This window comes from Rhyacophila brunnea, unplaced genomic scaffold (assembly GCF_057557595.1).
Source record: "Rhyacophila brunnea isolate RB1 unplaced genomic scaffold, BYU_Rbru_1.0 scaffold_22, whole genome shotgun sequence".
Taxonomy (NCBI): Eukaryota; Metazoa; Arthropoda; class Insecta; order Trichoptera; family Rhyacophilidae; genus Rhyacophila; species Rhyacophila brunnea.
Genome location: NW_028232882.1, coordinates 34326190 through 34347674, shown reverse-complemented (window position 1 = coordinate 34347674; position 21485 = coordinate 34326190). Strand labels below are relative to the sequence as shown.

The window sequence follows — 21485 nt, the reverse complement described above, 5'->3', positions numbered from 1 at the left end:
TCGGTATTACCAATATATTATGTACCTAGTTATAATGTATTCATTGTGATTTACAAGAACAATGTGTTTTTTTCAACGAAATAAAAATTGTTCAACCTTGCCATTATGTTTTCAATTGAATTTCACCGGAAATTAAAACAGTACCTACCTACTTGCAAAAAACTTTTATTACGATTTTCTAGTTGAGGGAAAAATTTCAATTTCCTATTTCGCAAAATATACTAAATAATAATGACTTGCGAATTTACACACCTAAACTAACCTGTACCCACGTAATCCGTGAAATTTATAAGAACAAACCGAACAAACTCTGGCGGATATGTAGTGTTTTGCATTATATTCAATATGGGTTCCGTTAAAATGCGCTCGACAAAAACTGCATTGATGCAGCCATGACATCTCCACTACAGGTGGTAAATATATTGATTTTGGCAATACGAGGTCCATACACTTAGTTCAAATAAACATTGAAAAATTACTCACGACATTATAGCCAACACGCTACCGCTCGGCCATCATGTGATATTATAATAATTATTATTAATGAAGTAAATACTAAGAAGTCATATTTTGATCACATCATGTTGCATTTAAAGAGGTCTCAACTTCTACATCTTATGCATCAGACACACGACACTGCATTTTGCGTGCGTTGACTTCAGGTGTTACATGATTCCAAATATATCCAATTAAAATCTCCAATTGGCAGTGACGTCCCGTGGGGGTAGGCAGATTGAGCGTCGCTTGGGGGCGGCAGTTACTCGAAGGGCGGCAAATCGAGGAGAATCATTAGATATATATAGAAATAGGTACCTTAACTTAGTAATAACGGAAATATCTTTCCATTAAAAAAATCAGCTCACTGGTTGGAAACAAACTGTATTAATTAACATAAAAGATTTAACAGGACTGTAATTTTTCTGTCGGGACGTCACGTCCTTAATGACCAGCAATGACACGTGCAGATGTGCGAATTATAGGTAGGTACATTGGTACATAAGTATTTACCTAATTAATTTACCCAAATATTTTTGCCAGTCATTCGCGAGATTTGAAAGTTGTCAGGTATATTTTTAAATGTGTCTGAAACCGCGGACGCGTAATATTGTTTATTGAAGTAGGTATAGATGTAGTGACGTCCCTTGGGGGTAGGCAGATTGAGCGTCGCTTGGGGGCCTAAACATAGTAATAACGAAAATGTCTTTCCATTAAAAAATTCAACTCACTGGTTTTGTCGGATTCGCGATACCTAGTTTACTTCCGTTGACCTTCGACGTCCTTGGTGACCAAAAACGACACGTCCAAAATTGCGAATAATTAGTCTGATATTTCGTTAGTAATGATCCATACAACACGTTTCTTAGATATTGAAGGATGATAAAAATAATCTATAAAAAAATTAGGCGGCATTTTGGCGATGCCTAGGGCGGCATTTTATCTAAGGACGTCACTGCCAATTGGAGATTATAAACGGTTACATTTGGAATAAAGTAAGACCTGACTCAAACTAACTAGTTTTAGCCCTTCTCATTCAAGGGAACATTTCAAATAAAGAATCTGATTTGAGCTCAACAATATATCCCTATTAATTTAGTAGTGTCAGAGAAAATATGACGCTGAGATCTGATATTGGATATGACAAATGAACGAGAGTAATCATAATATCAATTATCTTGATTTTTTTGTCTATGGGTTAAAAAATATTACATTATTAACTAAGAACTAGAAATTAAATTTGAAACAACGTGCTGATACAGTTATTTTGCGGCAATTAAAATAAAATTTATAACTTCAGTACAATAAACTGCATACATGTACATACTTTCACAATTGCATTATGAACTTACTATGTATACGTGTGTGTTGTTTAATGGATTGATAGGCCGACCAACGCTCGCGGTTCACCTGACAATGCTATTAATTAGTGGCCTACCTGCCATTAGTTGGAATGCATTCATATCAGTTGAGGCTCGAGATAAACCTGACAGATAACCTCGCATACATAAATGGAGCTGCGAGACATATTTATTTATGAAACCTAAGTATTGTTTTCTCCAATACGTAGTAAAGGGAATGATAATCAATATAATATAATAAGAATATTAATTGGCTAAAAAGCATTACAATATCGTCGCTGTAGGATTGGTTTGTCGAATAGACCAAATGTCAAATATTCAGGAGACCAAAAATTTAATTATCCTATATTTACATACATGGAAGTATTTAAGTTGTTGTTTTTACAGCATATGAATGCTGTATTCATTACAATGTAATTTAAAGAAAAGGATGGTTCTGGTCCATTTAGATACAAAAATTCATTCTGCATTAAAAGGTCGTTTTAGACATAAACGGATATTCGACAAACCAATCCTATATCGACGATATGACACAATTTTTAAATATGTAGCTTCGTTATTAGGATATTTACATACTGTATACATGTAAATTGTGCGTAAAACAATTCACCGTAACACCGTTCGCCGTGAGCTTTTTTACCAGAAAGAGAATTTTCTTAAAATCTTGTAAGTTACAACATAAAATATTGGAGTGATCCGTGACATCGGTTAGTAATTAAAGTAATAAATACTTTAATTCAGAATACAAAAACCGATCGCCTACCGTAACTCAATTAGGAGAGCGCTTATGAGCAGGTATTAAAAAGGCCAATAGTTAAATTGTGTCGCAATGGCAGTCGTAGCATAGTGGTAATGCACAGGGCGCGATACCCAAGATACGCAGGTTCGATTCCTGCCGGGTGTCTTACTTTTTCAAAAAAGATTTTTCTATTGGTTATATTTTTTCAGAATTATGTATGTTCAATAATTAGAATGGTACATTCTTAAAGTCATGTGAATTATTCGATGAATAAAAGAAATAGTTAATTAAATATATAAATTAGAGTTAATAGTGTTCGTCGTCAGTGTGTGTTTTGATGAGTATACACAGCGCCTGAAGATGCCGAAAGGCGAAACCCTGGTCGCAAAAAACGACTCAAATAGAATAGTACAAAACTTAAATCCATTAGAATGTAAAAAGAATGTGTCTATTGGAATCGCCATCAAATATACTAACGCAAACAGTTAATATGAATCCATTATCTAGATATAGTCCAAACTCGTTTTATTAAAACCCTGGTGATATTGCTAAAATATTTTGGATGAGATATGTAACTACAATGAAATGAAGCCTTGTCTGTGGAATGTACGATATTTTGCATTAAACAATATGAAAGCTCAGATCTAAACAATTAGATTGTGTACCGGTTCAGGTGTTGAAAGTGTAGATAGAATAATTTAGACTGCATAAAATATAGTACAAACGAATGCCATTGTCAGTTGCAAAATAACAATAATTGTGCATATTGTTTTTGTGCACGCTTCTGTGTGCTGGATTCTTTGCATTTCTGTGCGATTTGGATAGATAGTATTGAATTAATACATAGTGTCACAAATGCATACAATTAAGAGTGTTGCGAAATGCAGTTAGGTGCACTACACGATTTTCCATCGTTGCATAATAAAATTGTACTGCAATTAAGATTAAAGAATTCCGAAAGCATAAATGTTTTTTTTAGTATATTATGAATATTACATGTCAAGTATTGAACTAACTGCTGGCTGCCATCCATTAAGCTGGTCCGACGGACTTTCCTCTGTAACTATAGTAGCTGTTGTTACTTGAATAATTTTTTTTTGTACGGCTCCCTCGATACATCGCCAACTCTTGCGTCTCCCGCCATTCCAGACCTGCAGCACGTAGATCGCTTTTGTAGCATCGCTGCAGGGTGAAGGAGGGCTGGCCACGACGACGAAAGCCTTGAGACTGTGTCACAAGGGTACGAAGTCTCGCACTCTTTGGCGTCATCCGGAACACATGACGTCCCAGCCACGTAAAACGTATCTTCGTGATTACCTCAATCACCGAAGGCGCTGTGTCCGCTCACGCACTCGGGTGTTTGGGTGTTTGTAACGCGGTCGTACCAATGTACCCCTAAGATTTGGCGGCCGCCATACTAGAAAACATTAAATAAATATAAATATAATAGGTATATATTATTTAATCATATCTACATAAAACAAGTTCTTTTTTATTAACATAATAATTTAAAAAAATAGTTTAAGTAGGTTTATTATGTTAAATTGACTATGATGTAATAACCAAATAAACAATTCACATCTACTACAATGACACATTGGTGATCGGCCATTTAATCTATATTTTAGTATAGATACTTACATATTTATGTATTATCTAATCTAACATTTCTTTAAGTTTTTATATATCTGGATAACATATTAAGGTTATGTGTAAACTGGTTTTTATTTAAAAACAATATTTTGTTATTTAGGTATTTATTAGCTCTTTATTAAATTAGTATTAAATTAGCTCTTATTTACATATTATCTACAAAGTACTTGAATATATTTTAATGACGATAAAATGCGTATTTGTTTAAAGAGAATCTGACAAGATACGTTTTTGTTTAAATATGTGTAATTACCATTTGAGTTATCCCGCGCGAAAATATTTCGGCGCCGAAAGTGACGAGCGTCGCGACGGCATCTACGGTTGACACCGCACCTCTACGCTGATCCGTAGCAAACGCTCACCTGTGCAGGCGTAGAACAATATTATATCCGGCAGCACATTGATCGATTTCTCAAACCACTGCATTGAAATCGCAGCGGAGTCTTTGAGTAATGATTGATTTAGAAATGCACTAGTGATGCACATATTGCTGTGCGAAAATGGACTAATCATTATCTTAGTAAACTCAATCAATAAATAAGGTTAAGTAAAGGGGAGATATAACAATAGCTGTAATAGTATAAATTTACTGTAGCCAATACATTATACAACAAACTACTTACACGCATCTCTTTTAAGGCTATACTTCAGCTGGGGCACGGTCTAAAACGATCGTGACTACGCGACGCGAGGATTGTGCAAATGACGCGTGCAGAACAAAACATAATTTGTCATAAAAAGTCAACATGCGTCCATTTAATGTTATGTTTATTGTTCTATTACTAATAATAATAATTTATTCATTGACATGTTTTCTTTTTCAAGTAAATGGATAACGTTTTTAAGTCGATTTAAGAATTAATTCCCCCGTCGCCATCACAAAACAAATTTATGTGTTCACAGCTTGACATTCGATCTCCGATTGCCAGCCAGTCCGAAATTTCGTCGCACCAATAGTTGAAAATTATTTGCCGTTTCACTGAAGTACCGTCTTAAGTATAAAAAAACATGGTGACACAGAAAAGTGGTATTGGGGGGGGGGTCCAATTCGAAAAAATATTCATTATAATTTATTATTGATTTTTATGGCGGTTGGATAAAGTGGGATTAACAAAATCTAGTGACTTCCGCGTTTACCCCGCACTGTTCCGGGTACATACCACATACCCAGATACTCCGAACTTTGAGTCTAGGAATGAACATCTGACCTGCAGCTATAACTACGGGTACACACAAGTGGCAAGCAAATAGTAGCAAATAGTACACAAGCAAATAAGCGTGGCCTAATGGTTATAATTTTTTATCATTATTTCGCGTTTGTGTCATGCGCGCTTTCATCTTTTAGACACGATGCTTGCACCAATTCATGGGTGCCACGGGTCTTCCAGGCCTAGCGTGCCGAGAAAACTGGGATACCCTGAGAAACCCTTTGAGAATGTTGTCCAGCAGTCAAATTATCCGGGTCACGATCCTCAGTTATGGGGTACTGACGAATAAGAAGATGAAACGATATTCCATTCACCTAAATAATTTTTATTCTTTTCGTTCCTTGGGGTGAATGACGATTGTCTGGTCAAAGTTACGCTAAGTTGTAAAACTATTTTGAGCTGTTGAGGAAAAATAAAATAAGTATAAGTATATAATTAATTATCCCGGTCATAGTTATTTGTATTAGCAACATATTCTCGTTTTATAAATAAATCTTGGTATCTTCCGACTACAAACTCATTTTATAAAACGGCATACCTAGTGTCTTTACTACAATATTATACATCGCAAATTTCAATAGATTGATGGCATATCTAATTTTCACTATTGTAATAATTGATTTTAAGCCGTTTGTCACATCAGCTGTTGCATGGCCACACTGCACACTTTTATTATGGTATACTTATATTATCAAGTAGGTACTTGCCAAATATATATTTAAAATATAAAATTCATGCGAAGGCACATTCAAAGAGTATAATATATCTAACCTCAATTCTAATCATAGTTTAGTATTGCACAATCGTACATATCAGGTCATTGGAAAATTTACGATCGCATGTCGGCTGATTTAAAAATCCATTATCTTATTGAAATACCTGACCAATGTGACTGGGTGTACCTAAATCTCATTTATCAGGTCGCAGTGATTATCTACAAATCAAAATATACGTCTATTATAAAATTCTATTATTACTTATTTTACATATTCAATAACAAAACAAATCTGACGTATAGATAGCCTTTCATAGATTAAATTAATGTGTGTACTGGCAGACCCAACCCGTTCATATGCGCAAGGTGTATGAAGGTACATATTGGACGAATGCGGCCAAAAGCAGTGTTTTTTTTTCATTTAATGTTAAACAGAGATACATAGCCTTCTAACTGGCTACTTTTTACGTAATTTAGGGCAAATACTGCCAAAATAAAATATCAAACGTTAATTAATATCTGCTTTAGATAATTTGTAGTTATAATGACCTACCAGAGGCACCTAGCGGAAAAAATACGAAGCTTGCAATTTGAGACATTTTTTTTTTTGATAATTTTTCTCTCCAATTTCCATCTTATTATTAGATTTATATTTTATGGTCATATTTATTATAAAAATTTAGTTTATAAGTTTTCTGTGCTGTACCTAAGATATTTTTGACTAATTCATAGTTTTAATATTTTTTATATTTATTTAAAAAAAAAACATCGATTTCTATAAAACTATAAATATGTAGGTATCACTTGAAATCGTTTTTATTTATATGAAATCTTATTTAGGTATGGCCAATATTGAAGCTCGGTTGGACATTAAATTTCATCAATCAGCTCTTCATCCACGCGGTAATTTGTACGAATTTAGAAAAATATGTTTTCATATGTATTTGAGATATGGCATTTGTTTGACAACAATGTTGTCCGATTTAATGAATTCACAGGAATTGTCAATTAATTTGACAGTAATTAAAAATAATTTATCAATTAATACACACCACGTTTTTTTCAATTCGTACAACGTCAGAATAGAACTTGATGATGAAAATTCCATTCTGTTTAAGATGCTTTCTCTCGTTTGTCAACCGGTCTGATGGTTTCGGTACAATATTCTTTCGTTCAAATGACGTAACAATACCACGGTGTTATTGTTAATTATTGTCTGATATTAATTTCGTATCTTTCTTCTTATTTCTAGCTTGGATTCTTCACCTACTACACGGTGACGAATGGCCATGCGGCCTTAGCTGGCCCAGTTCCCATCGACTCCATATTCATCTACAGACCAGACAAGAAGGCAGAAGTCTGGAGATTCTTCACGTACATGTTCCTTCATGCAGGGTAAGTCTTCCGCCTTATTCTTTAACGATATCCTGCGCGCGTTTTGATAAATTTCATATCTCTTCTTTATTTTGGTTCCTACTTACTGCAATGATGTGCGCGCGCATGTGGTAAAATCCGCTTAAGGGGGATGCTTATACTATCAGAGGCGAAAAGAGGCACCTAACGGAAAAATACGAAGCTTGCAATTTGAGATTTTTTTTTATAATTTATAATTTCAACTGTAGTAATTAATAAATATGTATCTGAAAACACTAAAAAGATTTTTTATTTTTTTTTTTAATTTAAAGATAAACTGGCAATTGTAAAAAAATGTAATAAAATGTGAATTCGTTGCAGGGTCAAATCTTATTATTACATTATATTTTATGGCCATATTTATTAAAATTTAGTTTACGAGTAGTATTAAGTTTTAGATTTTATGTGGTGTAGATTTTTGACTAATTCATCGTTTTAATATTTTTTATATATATTTTAAAAAACATCGATTTTAAAAAAAATATAAATGTGTATAACTTGAAATCCTTTTTATTTATATCAAATTTTATTTTAGGCATGGTCACAATATTGAAGCTCGAGTTGATATAAATAAAAAGGATTTCAAGTTATACACATTTATATTTTTATAAAAATCGACGTTTTTTAAAATATATATAAAAAATATTAAAACGATGAATTAGTCAAAAATCTACACCACATAAAATCTAAAACTTAATAAACTAAATTTTAATGATAATTATGACCATAAAATATAATGCAATAATAAGATTTGACCCTGCAACGAATTCACATTTTATTACATTTTTTTACAATTGTAAGTTTATCTTTAAGTTTAAAAAAAAATAAAAAATCTTTTTAATGTTTTCGGATACATATTTATTAAATAATACAGTTGAAATTGTAAATTATAAAAAAAAATCTCAAATTGCAAGCTTCGTATATTTCCGCTAGGTTCTCTGCTGGCATGCGTCTCCCCCTTAACAGTGAAGTTAACTTCTAGAATTGATATCCATGCTTAGTTATTTCTATAATCTATAAATGAAAAAAACAAAACAGTAGTTCTAAATTACGTATTTTATTTCTTGTTTGAAACGTTTGGAACGAGGTAGATACAGAGGTAAGTACATATATGAATAGTTACGCAATGACTATATCTCAGGCATGGTCCCCACGGGACCCTGTGTGGCTGGTCGACCAGTTAGTGAGGTAAACATACACCACATTTTTTTCTAATAGTAAAAAAGGTCGCCTGCGGTGCTATTTTCCACAAAGGATATTAAAGTTTTAAAATACACGGCTGTGCGATACAATTTGATGTAATATTTTGATTGATATAATTAAATGATAATACACGTGTGTTTTTATGCATTACCTGACTAATAAATGGCGAAGGTTTGCATGTTACTTAGCCACCACAAAAGGAGATGGCACAATATGATGCCGAGAGCGGATAATTTAATAATTCAAGTGGGTTTATTTAAAAATACAAAAAATCGATATAAAAATACATGGAATTCCCTTAATTTTACCTCGCGGAATACCATTTGGGCTACACTACTGTAGGACATCACACTGCCCTTAATCTTCGCGATAGGTAGGGGGGCGGTCAAACATTTTGGCACGTGGTGCCGATTTAGGATATAGGAACTATGATCCTGGGAATAACCCCCTAAAACTTTAATTGTCGTGCACTGAAGTGTGCGTGGTTCTTATTCTGATTCAATCTAACACATGTCGAGAAGTGACGTTTCCAATCATTCTCACTTGCTGTAAGACAGAAAACTTTTCGTATCCACTGTAGAAATCAAGTCACAACAGCGGGTCGGTCTAACCGAATGTCTAATTGGCCCTATTTTAATCCAAAGTTCTTTTGTAGTCGTACACTACAGGAACGACAGTGGGTGATTATTTTAACTTGCGACCCCATTTGCTACTTGTCAAGGAACTGTCCCTACTGCATAAACATTATATTTTTCTTGTCACGCTTTTTTCTAACTCGAAAATTATTGCATTACTTATTTATCCAACTAACACCTTAAAGTCTTACACGTCTTCAAATCATCCTCTCCTTTTATATTAGAAACCAAAATTAATTGTCTTCGCATACTGAGTTCTTTGATTGTTTTTCCGGCGTAACTCCTTAGAGACATTTTTTTAAATAAACAGCGCCAACTTAAATTAATACACGTGGAGATTTTTTGTGTGTGTGTTCGTCTGAGGGTTTCCTTCGTAGTTTTTTAATAATTATATTATATAATTAATTTTCACTACCAATCGATGTTACTTGACTTTCCTATAGAATCTGACTGAATTTGGTAGTAATTCCACTGATTGACGCTTGCCTCTGTAGAGCTGTTCACATGTTGTGTTACGTTGTAAGCCGGCTCGCACACCTAAGCTCGTCTCGTCTACAATATGTATAATACATCGATGTGACGTCATCGTTGTTCACAAAACACACGTTGCCAAATGGAGCTCCGCACATTGGTGGAATGCATTATTTTAGTTTAAAAAAAACAGCTGGAGTCACATGCAACTATTTTCACCGACATGCAGCGTAGGTATAATTCTGGAATGTCGCACTTCGTCATTCATTTTGGCATGCCGTATGACGTCACTGTCCTCACTCAGCCTTGCCTATACGCACATAATAAAGTTGCATGTTGCGCTCAGTTTTCAATGTGCGACTGGGCTAACTTTACTTTGGTTAAGACCCTACATACGTAATTTTAGTAATAGCTTGTTATCTTCTGAGTGAGTTTGGTGAGATAACAGGTCAGTTATAACTGTATTTTTCCCGAAATGGGTGTTTAACGTGATTCCACCCGAAGGATATTTAAAAAAATGCAAAACATGACTGGCTTTCGATCAGGAACATAATATATTTATAATAATAACACAAATCATACTTTTAATAAATACGAATAAATATTTTTTACGTTCTTTTCTGATCGAGAAAGTTCACATTTTTTAAAAGTTAACAAATAAGCAAACAATTTGCTAGTTAGAACCCACGGCTGGACAAATAAATGCATGTTTTTTTGTGTGTTTAATTCAGTGCAGGGACCCAACCTTTATGTCTTATTCAAATTTAATTAAAACTCCCATTGTTTGAAGACCCTGATATGCTCCACTTTGAAGAGAACATGACAAATAACAAAAATAATGTTCCGGTGATCTAAAGATCTTTTTGTCACCTACCTTTCTGTAATTTTAGGAGCAATTCAATAAAAATGCCTCTGTTTTCCTTACCTTTTCCTTACAGTACGGCCCCACAAAACATCTTCTCGTGTACCGCAGAACAATAATCGAAATTATTCTAATCTGGGATTTGACTTGTGAAATAAATAGGTATTAGTATTATAAGCTCTGTAGTTATTTATCTTTTTATTTTAAGTTTAGAGTTGACATTCTTTTCTTCCCGAGATGCGCTCGGTCGCATTAGACAAATTATTGAGGAAGTGCACGACATACCAAAGAAAGGGGAAAGAAAAATAATCTTTTCATTGAAATAACATTTCCTGTTCTGTTCTATTCTGTGAGTCCTTATTACTACCACAAATTTAATATAACGTATGTATGCGTTTTTTGATCTAATAAATGAAGCAATAAAAATATTTAGAATCCTTAAATGAATAATGTTCAAACAATAATTAGGTAAAAAAAAGTACCTAGATAGGTAATATTATTATTATGTAGGTACATTCAATATTTGGTCAGGAAAGAAAATAAAATTATTCTTTTGTACGACGCTCATAATCTTAGATTATAGATTATAATTAATATTATAATTAATGCACTATTCCTATAAAAACAAAATACTTAATAATGTCATTTTAATATAATTATACACATAATCATATAATATGTAGAGAAAATAATTTTTATTCCTAAAATTTTTTTTTTTTTTTTTTTGATTACAAACGTTTTTCAATTTCGCCGCTAGATGTCAGTAGAGACACAACGCGTTGATCGCGCATTCGTAAAGTGGCAGCCGTGTTACATAGTCTTAGGAATGTTCCACAGTCGTTACTCTGGTTTCCCTTCAATACGTATAAATCTTTCGCCTTTTACTAAAGATTTCCGTGGAGGGGAGCACTCAAATGAGTCTATAACCAATTTTTCGAATCCTGCCTCTGGCGGGAACTAAAAGTCCAAATTACATCGCTTTCATGGTTCGTAGTGTTCGCACTTCATTTGGAAAAAAAAGCTCTGGTTTCCGTGCATTCTGGAAAACTATTTGGACCTGGCTCTCAGTGTTGCCGACCGGTAGTACTATAATAATTTTAGATTCTCTTCTCTTTGTTACTATAATTTTGGTCCGCGTACCGGCGACTATGTAATGGTAATGTATGGTACGATACAAACAGGTATTGTACGATCAGTGATGCCAACCGTACTATAATTGTAGTACAGTACTATAATTTTATACCAAAATACTATAATTTTAAAGGATAAGACGAAAAATGTTGCTGTACTATATATTTTTCAGAAATACTATAATTTATATGCCTTTGTCGTCCTATAATCAGCATAGAAAAAGATGGCAACACGTACTATATTTTTTCCCCAAATACTAAAGCTTTGGAGGCTCTGTATCTGTAATTTAATCCCACTTTGAACAGAGGCCTAACACTGATTGTAGTTATTAAATCAATATTGAATATAGTTAAAATACCTAGAAATCAGATAGCAATTATTATTGTTGATACCTTTTGTATTTAATTTATAATAATAATATTGTTATTACAATATAATTTGATTATTAAATTTAACTACAAAATGTGGTTTTTATAATTATATTTTGTTACTTTGAAACAGGAAATGTCCACAAAGTTCAACCCAGCATGTTCCATACAAACATTACATTCAAATAATTTAAGATTCTGAAGTTATGTTGACGTTAAAAAAATAGCCCTCATTCTTTATTACCGATATTTCGGGGACAGTCTAAAAATAAGTTTCAAAAAAAAAATGAAAGCATAATGCAGCCCCATAGTACATAAAAATTAGATGCATAAAATCATAATGTATCCGAAAGCTGTTTTTAATTTTTGCCGCCGGTTTTTACGCGCTTTTTATTTCCTAAGGATATTATTATTATAGGGGAGTTATGAAGGACATTTTTTTAACAACTTAAAATGCTATTTTTGACTAATTCGTAAAATACACAGTCCCCCTTTTTTGTTTATGTGCTTGCTTTATTTATGTTGTAAATAGGTATTCTACAAAATATTACATAGGTACTAGGTAGGTAACTATTCCAATCAAAAGGTGTCAAAGAAAAACCTTATTCAATTAAAACGGACCCATAATGTAATATTGCGAAAGTGAAGCTGAAAAGGGCAAATTAGTTATATCAGCTGTAAGTATTGTATTACATATGTCAATGACTGCAAGCCATTCCGCATTGCATATGAATTCGTAGCAAATTTAATTGAAATAAAAAAAACCTTTCATAATACTCACTAAGTACATAGCTTTGATAACAATCACGTAAAATTCGAAAATAAGCGTTTTATTTTTATTAAGTACCTACTATGTTCAATCCTAAGAAGATCATAATATTCTTCTTCTTCTTCTTTCTCGGCACTACATCCCGGGGCGGGATTTGGCCTCCTCTACAATTGTCCTCCACACGCTCCTTTCTCTGGCTGCTCCTCTCCAGTCTCCAACCCTCCCCATCTTTCTCCAGTCCTCTTCATAAGATCCAGATCATAATATTATAGGCCTCCAATTACAGATATTTTTTTTCCGAGAAATGCATGTTAGCCACTTACTCAATTAGGTCCATACTCTGGATCCAAAGACACATCGAAATACAACGTGTAGTTTTTTTGCCAGACCCGGGATTCGATCCCGGGACCCACGACATTATAAACTGACACATTAGTACTCAGTCATCGTGTACTCACAACCTTACCTTATAATACTTACACCAAACCAAAACATCACAACAGCAGGCGGGCATTTATATTAAAAACTTTCTGGAATCGCTATCAAGTGTTGTAATGCAGAATGATCATATTAAATACTACTATTATAGTACCTATTCTAATATATTATAACGCTTTCAAATCAATTTATTTGTCCTAGATAACATATATTTTGATACTTTTTATGAGAAAAGATTAATAATTCACTCCTCTCACACAAAATGAAGGGTTAAAGTGAGAATTAATATTTAAAACTCAACACCCTTAGAAATAGTTATGGTGACTAATCATGTCCCTAATTTGGCAGAGTTCGGCTTATATGTGTGATGAAATGATAAGCCCTGCTAATAATTTATCATTATTTTACCCTTTTCTATTAAAAAAATATATTTAAAAGGGGAACTTTTCTTAGTCACTGTGAGAGTCATAAAAAATATTACCTCTGCAAGTAGGGTTTGTTTTTTAGAAGGGTTGGTTCTATAAATAATAATTCTAGTATGTTAGTAATGAACCAAAGAAAATGAAAATAAAAATTGATAGGTCAATGATTCATTAATAATTGTCATTTAGTGATAAAACTGATGAATTTTATTTCTACTATTTGGTTGAATGTAACATACATTTTGTAAAAAAATATCTATTAAAACATCTCCACGTTTGCTCTAATACTAATACAATGAGGCCGTAGTCTCCTCACGGTTAATTTAAAAATGACTTTTACTTATACCCTGTTTACACGTGCATGGATTTACAGTTGTCTTATCGCAGCCACAACATGAAAATGTATTATCCTGCAGTTGCAACGTTGCATGTATGAATCAAAATATTTTGGAAGCTTCTAAATTTTCATGCGACAGTAGAGATTTTTTCGATCTACGCCTGCGCAGTAGAACAATAGTGGCGAACCTGCCGGTGAAAAGTCGAACTATACTCATTTTGAGGTTAACCGATTTTCACTACCTGTCAAATAAATGACATCACGTCTCGCTTACTCTTGAAGAATGAGAACAGTTATTGTCACGATAGTTTAAAATACGCACTATTGCTGCCAGTAAATCCATGCACTTGTACAGGCGCTATTAAGCTGGTCAACGAAATATACATAGGTATGGTTAGCGTTAACCCTAATTAAACTTAATTACCTATATTACAACTGAATGTAAATAGATACTTTTTACATTTTCATGACTCAATTCCAATGGAACGGGCCATGGTGCGGATCTGTATAACCCATTATGAACTATAATACTATGTAATCAAATTTTTACTCATTAAAAACAAATATCGGACTGACCAATCAGTCTGTTTCTATCTCAAAATTCACGTGTTAAATAATGATCTTCTCGATTCCAGCTGGCTCCATCTAGGCTTCAACTTGTCTGTTCAAACGGCGGTGGGTCTCCCCCTGGAGATGGTTCACGGGGGAGGTCGAGCGGCTGCCGTGTACCTGGCCGGAGTAGCGGCAGGGTCGCTGGGTACGTCCGTGTGCGACCCAACTGTCTGCCTGGCAGGGGCATCAGGAGGCGTGTACGCGTTACTAGCGGCGCACCTCAGCAATGTCCTGCTCAATTATCACACAATGCAGTGTGGCGCTGTCAGATTGCTGGCTGTCTTCGTTTTCGGTGAGTTACTTGAAATATTTGTATGAATTTTATATTACTAACCCTCGACTGCTCCATCATGGTGGCACCCTAATTTGATTGATTCTGGATGGAATATTGTAACACTCGTTTACATAATTATTAAAGAAATTGTTCTTCTTTTCCAGCATCATGCGACGTTGGCTTCGCGATCTACTCTCGCTACGCAGCAGAAGGCGGTGCAGGACCCCCCGTGTCCTACGTGGCCCACTTAACGGGGGCCCTAGCCGGCCTCACGATAGGTCTCTTAGTCCTCAAGAACTTCGAGCAGCGGCTCCGAGAAAGACTGTTGTGGTGGGCGGCGCTCGGCGTTTACGCGGCGTGCACGCTGTTCGCGATACTCTACAATCTCATGGGGGCAGAGCCCGTTCCTCCAATCCCGGCACCCCCTCCGGACGACATGGCGCACGCAGACAGGAAGGCCTATCTGGGGTACGGCTTCTAAAAGACTTATTCCGTGTTACCTCGGTGCCGCAAGTTTCTGTTCTACGGCTAGTGATGGACTTCTTTGTCAGTTTAAAAGTGTTCTGTTATGACTTTGACCTGAAGAAGATTTGCAGATATTAATTTTTTTTTGTTATACATTGTTTGATTTACTGCCATGTGGTTTTTGAGATTTTTTTGTTTTGGTCCTAGGACTGTTTTCTACATACCTTATTGTTAAAATAGCTAGAAGAAATGTATACAATTTTTTGTGATTTTTCTAATGGATTGAAGATGGTAATATTAAGATGGTTAAGACTCAATAAACGTCTTAAGTCCATTATCAATATTGCATTATTTTTAACAGCAAATGTTATATCTTAACTTCACTATTCAAACCTCCTATGTCCATAATTACCAAAACAAAGCGAATGCAATTTCATGAATAATTTGAATTTACATCATCTAATAATACAAAAAAATAGTGGTAAACCTTATCAGCTCTTAAGCCTAGTACCCACGTACGTTCTTGCTCGACGGTTTTACTCGATCGAGCATGTTGACTTGGAAGCATGCTCGTCATTGCGTCCACACAGTCGAGCAACTCGACACAAGACGCTGTGAGGCCACCGTCGCGACTTCGACCACGAGTGAGAGCGAGGCCACATGAGCCTTGCCGGTGCGTCCTCACTCCCTCACTCAAATTACATTGAGCAAGAATTACGTACCTTCAATCTTTTTCGGATACCGCAATTTGTTCGATGTCGAACAAAAAACGATCGAGCCAGATGTTACACACGGTGAGACATGTTGGAATGAGCGTAAAACCATCAAGCAAGAACGTGCGCGTGTACTTACTATTAGACTTAACAGCGAGTGAGAGCCTGGACAGACCAGAAAAATTAAACTGCTATCAGCATTATTTATTTTTTTAATTCTTGTGTTTTTTTTTGTATATACATAGTTTTGTTGCTAGTTATTTGGGCATAGGTGATTTGACGATATAGAACATAGATGGTTTCAAAAATGAAAATATGCACATCACCTTACCAAACTTCAAGATGTGATGACAAAAAAAAGAGTTCTTTGCAGTGCGCATCATATAAAATGCTTTAGTTGTCTGCATATAAATCGGTCACTGCTAAATATTATCAAATAAATCTGAAGTGTTTGCATGGTTTTGAAAATATCCAAATACCTTAATAATTAATTATTGTTACAAACTGCATCTTCGTTGGCAACGAGTCGACCAATCGGTGATATTTTTTTTACGGGCGTGTCGCCCCTCGTCGGTTTTCAAATCATATTTTTTTGAAAACGGCACATACTCAATTAATTTAACTGGTGACATTTACGTCGTCATGGCGATTATGCAGTTCAATTTCCAGCAAGTCTTGTATTTTTATCGACTGGTGTATATTGAAATGTGAAGTGATGAAGAATACAAGGCTCACGGTTGATGTATACATAATATTCTGATGGTAACAATGTGTTTACATATTGATTTAATTGTAAGTTGCACTAAAGTTCCTCATATACTCTTAATTTTTAAGTAGATTAAATTAATGAAGGAACAGAGTTAGTCTTTGATTATTTTTAACAGTAAGTTGTATCTGTGGATGGGCATGAAGCTCTGTCCACTTCTGCAACTCCACACCTTTCTCTTGTTGTGCTAAAGACTTTTGATAAACGAATTGAAGTTTAACCAATATCACTTATCAAAAGTTATTTAAGATCAAATTAATAAAGAGTCACCTAACGTAAAAATATATCAATGAATATTGATTTAAATAAAACAGTATAATTAAGTACTTATTTCACATAATTAAAATAATGATAAATATTTCGGCTCTGTTCTGGCAGAACACACTAACTGGAGAATACTAGTTTTGAGTAATTTGACTTTGAAGTTGTTAAAATGTTTGAAATGCACCGCGATTTCCTAACTATCGACTCGCGTGTCGTAACACGTCGACGACATGACGTAATTGTGACGTCAGCCAATACACGCTCGAGGCATGCCGCCCAGCACACAGTGCTCACCATAGATATTATTATGATGAAACACCTATATGTGTATGGTGACAATGAATAACGCCACTGTCTGGCCAGCGTTATTTTCTCGAATGCTATTATCACTCCGGTAGTACGTCACATTGATGTCATATGACGTCATGTCGACCAAGCGGCTTGCACTCGCAAGTTCTAACATAGGGCCCATGGTCTATCATGTGAGTTTATTAAGTAATCGTAAAAAGGATGACTTTAAAATAAAGACTGTTTATTTATTAAGAAGGTTTCCAGATGGTAAAGTTTGAAATAAGCAACATTTTGGTATAACTAACTCAATATGTCATTTTTTCGAATTAGTGTCTTCTGCCAGAACAGTGACGATTTGTTATATCTTCTTGGCAGGGTATGATCAATTGTCTTGAAAAATACAACAGTACAAACTTATACAGTAATCATAGTATATATCGTGGGGTTACTGCGAATAGTTGGTAAGTCTCGAAATCATGTTGTGAAATAATTATTGCAATTTGAAGTTTTTCATGCCCTCTAAAATCGGACATACTGCTAATTTCTTTGTGTTTTATGTGCGTGTTCTATATATCGGATGACCTTGAAGTTTTTTCTGGCATAAGTACATATTTATATATAGACACATCTGCTGTTAACTCTAAATACCTAAATTATTGACTTACCAACTTTTGGCATGCATAAGTAGGCCTAGTAGCATAAGAACAGCAATGTTCAATTTCAGGAAAAACATTTTAACTTTTGGATCTTTATTATTTCTCCAAAGTGTGGCGCTAGTTATTTTCATACAAATATTAAATGTGTATTACAGATCAATAATTTCATACTATTTAAAAATGTGTGGAAATGGAAAAAATATTTTTTTTACAATGAAAACGTTCAGTATCGACTCTTCTCTAATGATTATTTAATGAACAATTTTGACAGACTCATGAGTAAATAATGTCAAATGACAAATGTTAGAGCAGAGATATGTGTTACTTACTCAATTTTTTTTTAAATCATGTTATATTTTTCTCTTGATATTCAATTATTATTTCATCCAATTTGGTTCTTGAGAAAAATATGAAACTTGATTTATTTGGATGATCAGTAGCCTGTACCTCAGTTCGAACACTTATCACTTAACATTATTTGCTCCCGAGCTTCTCATTTATTGAAGACATGAAACTAACTGCACGATCCAGAACCATCTGGATTAACTTGGCAATAAACACCATCTAGAGTTGCTAATTTAGCTCAACTTAGGTGTGTCTTGACCGTAATTTAAATGGTTTCATTCGTAGCCACCGCCTTTTTTCCGTAGATTTACTACCTGCTATATGACGTATTATTATGTATGGATACCAGTGGCGAAGGGTGGAGGTAGGCTGTTAAGATCCAGCATAAATATTGCACATTAAACTTTGTTAGTCATACATAATAGGTTTAATTGAACTAAGACTACAATTGACAGATGGTGTTGGTTAGTTTTTGAAAATCAATTAAATCCTGCCTAAAACAAACCATAATAGCTTTGATATATTTTGAGTGATCCGACAAAGTTGTACACACTTTTTCATTCATACTTAATTGTTTTTGTCGAATCAGAAATACATATTTTTACACATCATGTTGTTGGTTATTTTTTTTAATTCATTAATCCCTGTCTAATCAAACTGTAATAGATAAAAAATATTATTCTATCTATAAAATATTTTGACTATTTCGCAGGGTTTATTTGAATTTTAAAAAACTAACTAACATCATCTGTAAATAGTATTAGTTAAATGAAACAAATACTTATGACTGTCAGTCAAACAAAGTTTAGTGTGCACTATTTATGGTGGATCTTATCAGCCCACCTCCACTCTTCGCCACTGATGGATACTGTAGGCGTAGGCGACGCAATCTAAGTTGTTGTAATTAGGCCTCATATAAGTAGGTGCATATCTTAGGGACATACGCCCCTATGTATGGTCTGTAAAATGTGAAATAAGTACAACATATCGCGAGCCTAATACTACAAGGTTCTAAGTGTTCGTCCTTGAAAAAACAAACTCAACAATGAAGTAGTATTCTAAGCTACCACATTGTTACTTTTGTTTCGTCAAGGACAAACACTTAGAACCTTGTAGTTCTCCACTCGCGATATATATTGTGTTTTATTTTAATTGATACAATATCTTTCCGCCAAGAATAATTGATGAGTTAACACAACACAGTGATAAGGTAGTGTTAAAGATAATCAAAGACTTAAGGGCCTACGCCAAATAGCAAAACTACCGATCCCCTTTCAATTTTTCCATTAAGGGAATATGGTAAGCAAAGACTGTCAAAGGTTTTTATGTCAATATACTATTATTTATATTATATTGAAAACTATATAAATATAACATTCCGTGTGGTTTTTTTTATTGTAATATTGTATTGAATCATTGTTTGATATTGTACTGATATCTCAAACACAATGAAAGGAAATTAAATATTTTGTTTAGTAAAATTATTATCTTGTCACATTTGGCATGATATTTTTTTTTGTCTATTATATTGAAAATTGTCTATTATTATAGAGTATCAATAACATTATAGCACCGAAAGGTCCAGGCAAATGTCGCAATCGTGATTAAAAAAATAAAATAAAATTAGTCTGTTATATTATGAGATTAAAACTACACTTTACTCGATAGAAAAAAGTACCTATGACACGACCACAGAACAATGTAATTTTCTCCCATAAATCTATTTTGATAATTCACACGTACCAATAATAATGAGATATTAAATTTGTCCAAAATAAACGATACGTTAGCTAGTGTTAAATAAATTGCACTTAGCTATCAATGTTCAACCTGGTGGTCTGCGCATAGACATTCGACTCAACACCAACGTAATCTCAAAAAAATTGCATTGACTCCTGTATATACAGACATATTTTAATGATCAAAACGTCAAAAAACATAGTCATTGTACATTAGACAAAAAACAGATATTTGTTACATCAACTTGAGTCGAAGTGTTGCAGTTGTGTCGAGTTTGTATGTGGAACCCACCTAAGGTTTTAACCTGGACTTAAAGTTTAAAAAAATGTATTTTTTTGATAATCCAACACTAGTTCAGATATCTACTAATACTATTAAATGCTTATTAGTGATTAGCTAGATATAAACGTAATGAATTTGAAGTGTCTTACGGATGACTATTGCGATATTGAAGAGTGAATAATCTCTATTTTTCACTAAATTAAAATTTACTCTAGCATGTACGTATGTACGTTAAAGAATAATTAATGAATTAGTAAAAATTGTCTTGTCGGATGGTCGGAATGCTCAAGTGTTATGAATGTAATATTTTCATTTATTTTCCCATTATAAATAAATCGAATTATTCGCAATAAGGCACCTCTAAAACACAACCTGTCAAACGATATTAAATAAACGAACGAACAATTTCACCGAATAATAAAAAAAAAAATATCATAATTACACAATTTAACTTAATGCTAAAATAATAATATGTCATTCCAATAAATTGTAATTCGTATTTTTTTGTCTAATACCTGTTCAATTTTGATTTAATTATTCTCAAATCTGTTTTCTCGTCGTGATTAATAATTTACATTTATTTATTTTTTTGTAAAAGAGAATTAATTTCTTATAACTTACTGCTTTTCACTTGTCCTAAAATTACTTTCATGGAGAAATAAACACAATATAACCAAACTATAATCTGAATATAATTCCTTTTTTAAAAAGGTTTAGGTACCTACTTACATTCAAAAACAATATAATTTTATTTCTTCTCTACTCTATGAAATTCTTTATGTATGTGATGTGATTGTCTATTAATAAAAAAAAAACTTTATAAATTATGTATAATTTTTGTCTTCTGCTAATGCTGC

General features: G+C 33.7%; 1 protein-coding gene and 1 non-coding gene across 2 annotated transcripts in view; both read left to right on the top strand.

Moving 5' to 3' along the window:
- The window catches only part of stet (rhomboid serine protease stem cell tumor), a 531037-nt gene extending 509753 nt beyond the window's left edge, over window positions 1-21284 (top strand). Inside the window, exons 7-9 of the mRNA XM_085949521.1 lie at window positions 7424-7566; window positions 14856-15124; window positions 15271-21284. Of these exons, the coding sequence (XP_085805647.1) occupies window positions 7424-7566; window positions 14856-15124; window positions 15271-15587 (729 nt within the window). The 3' untranslated portion in view covers window positions 15588-21284. The remainder of the gene's footprint in view (window positions 1-7423; window positions 7567-14855; window positions 15125-15270) is intronic.
- On the top strand, window positions 11596-11712 carry LOC147070489 (U5 spliceosomal RNA). Its single transcript, XR_015071056.1, has one exon. It is a non-coding gene; the product is annotated as a U5 spliceosomal RNA (small nuclear RNA).
- Window positions 21285-21485: the final 201 nt, after the last annotated feature.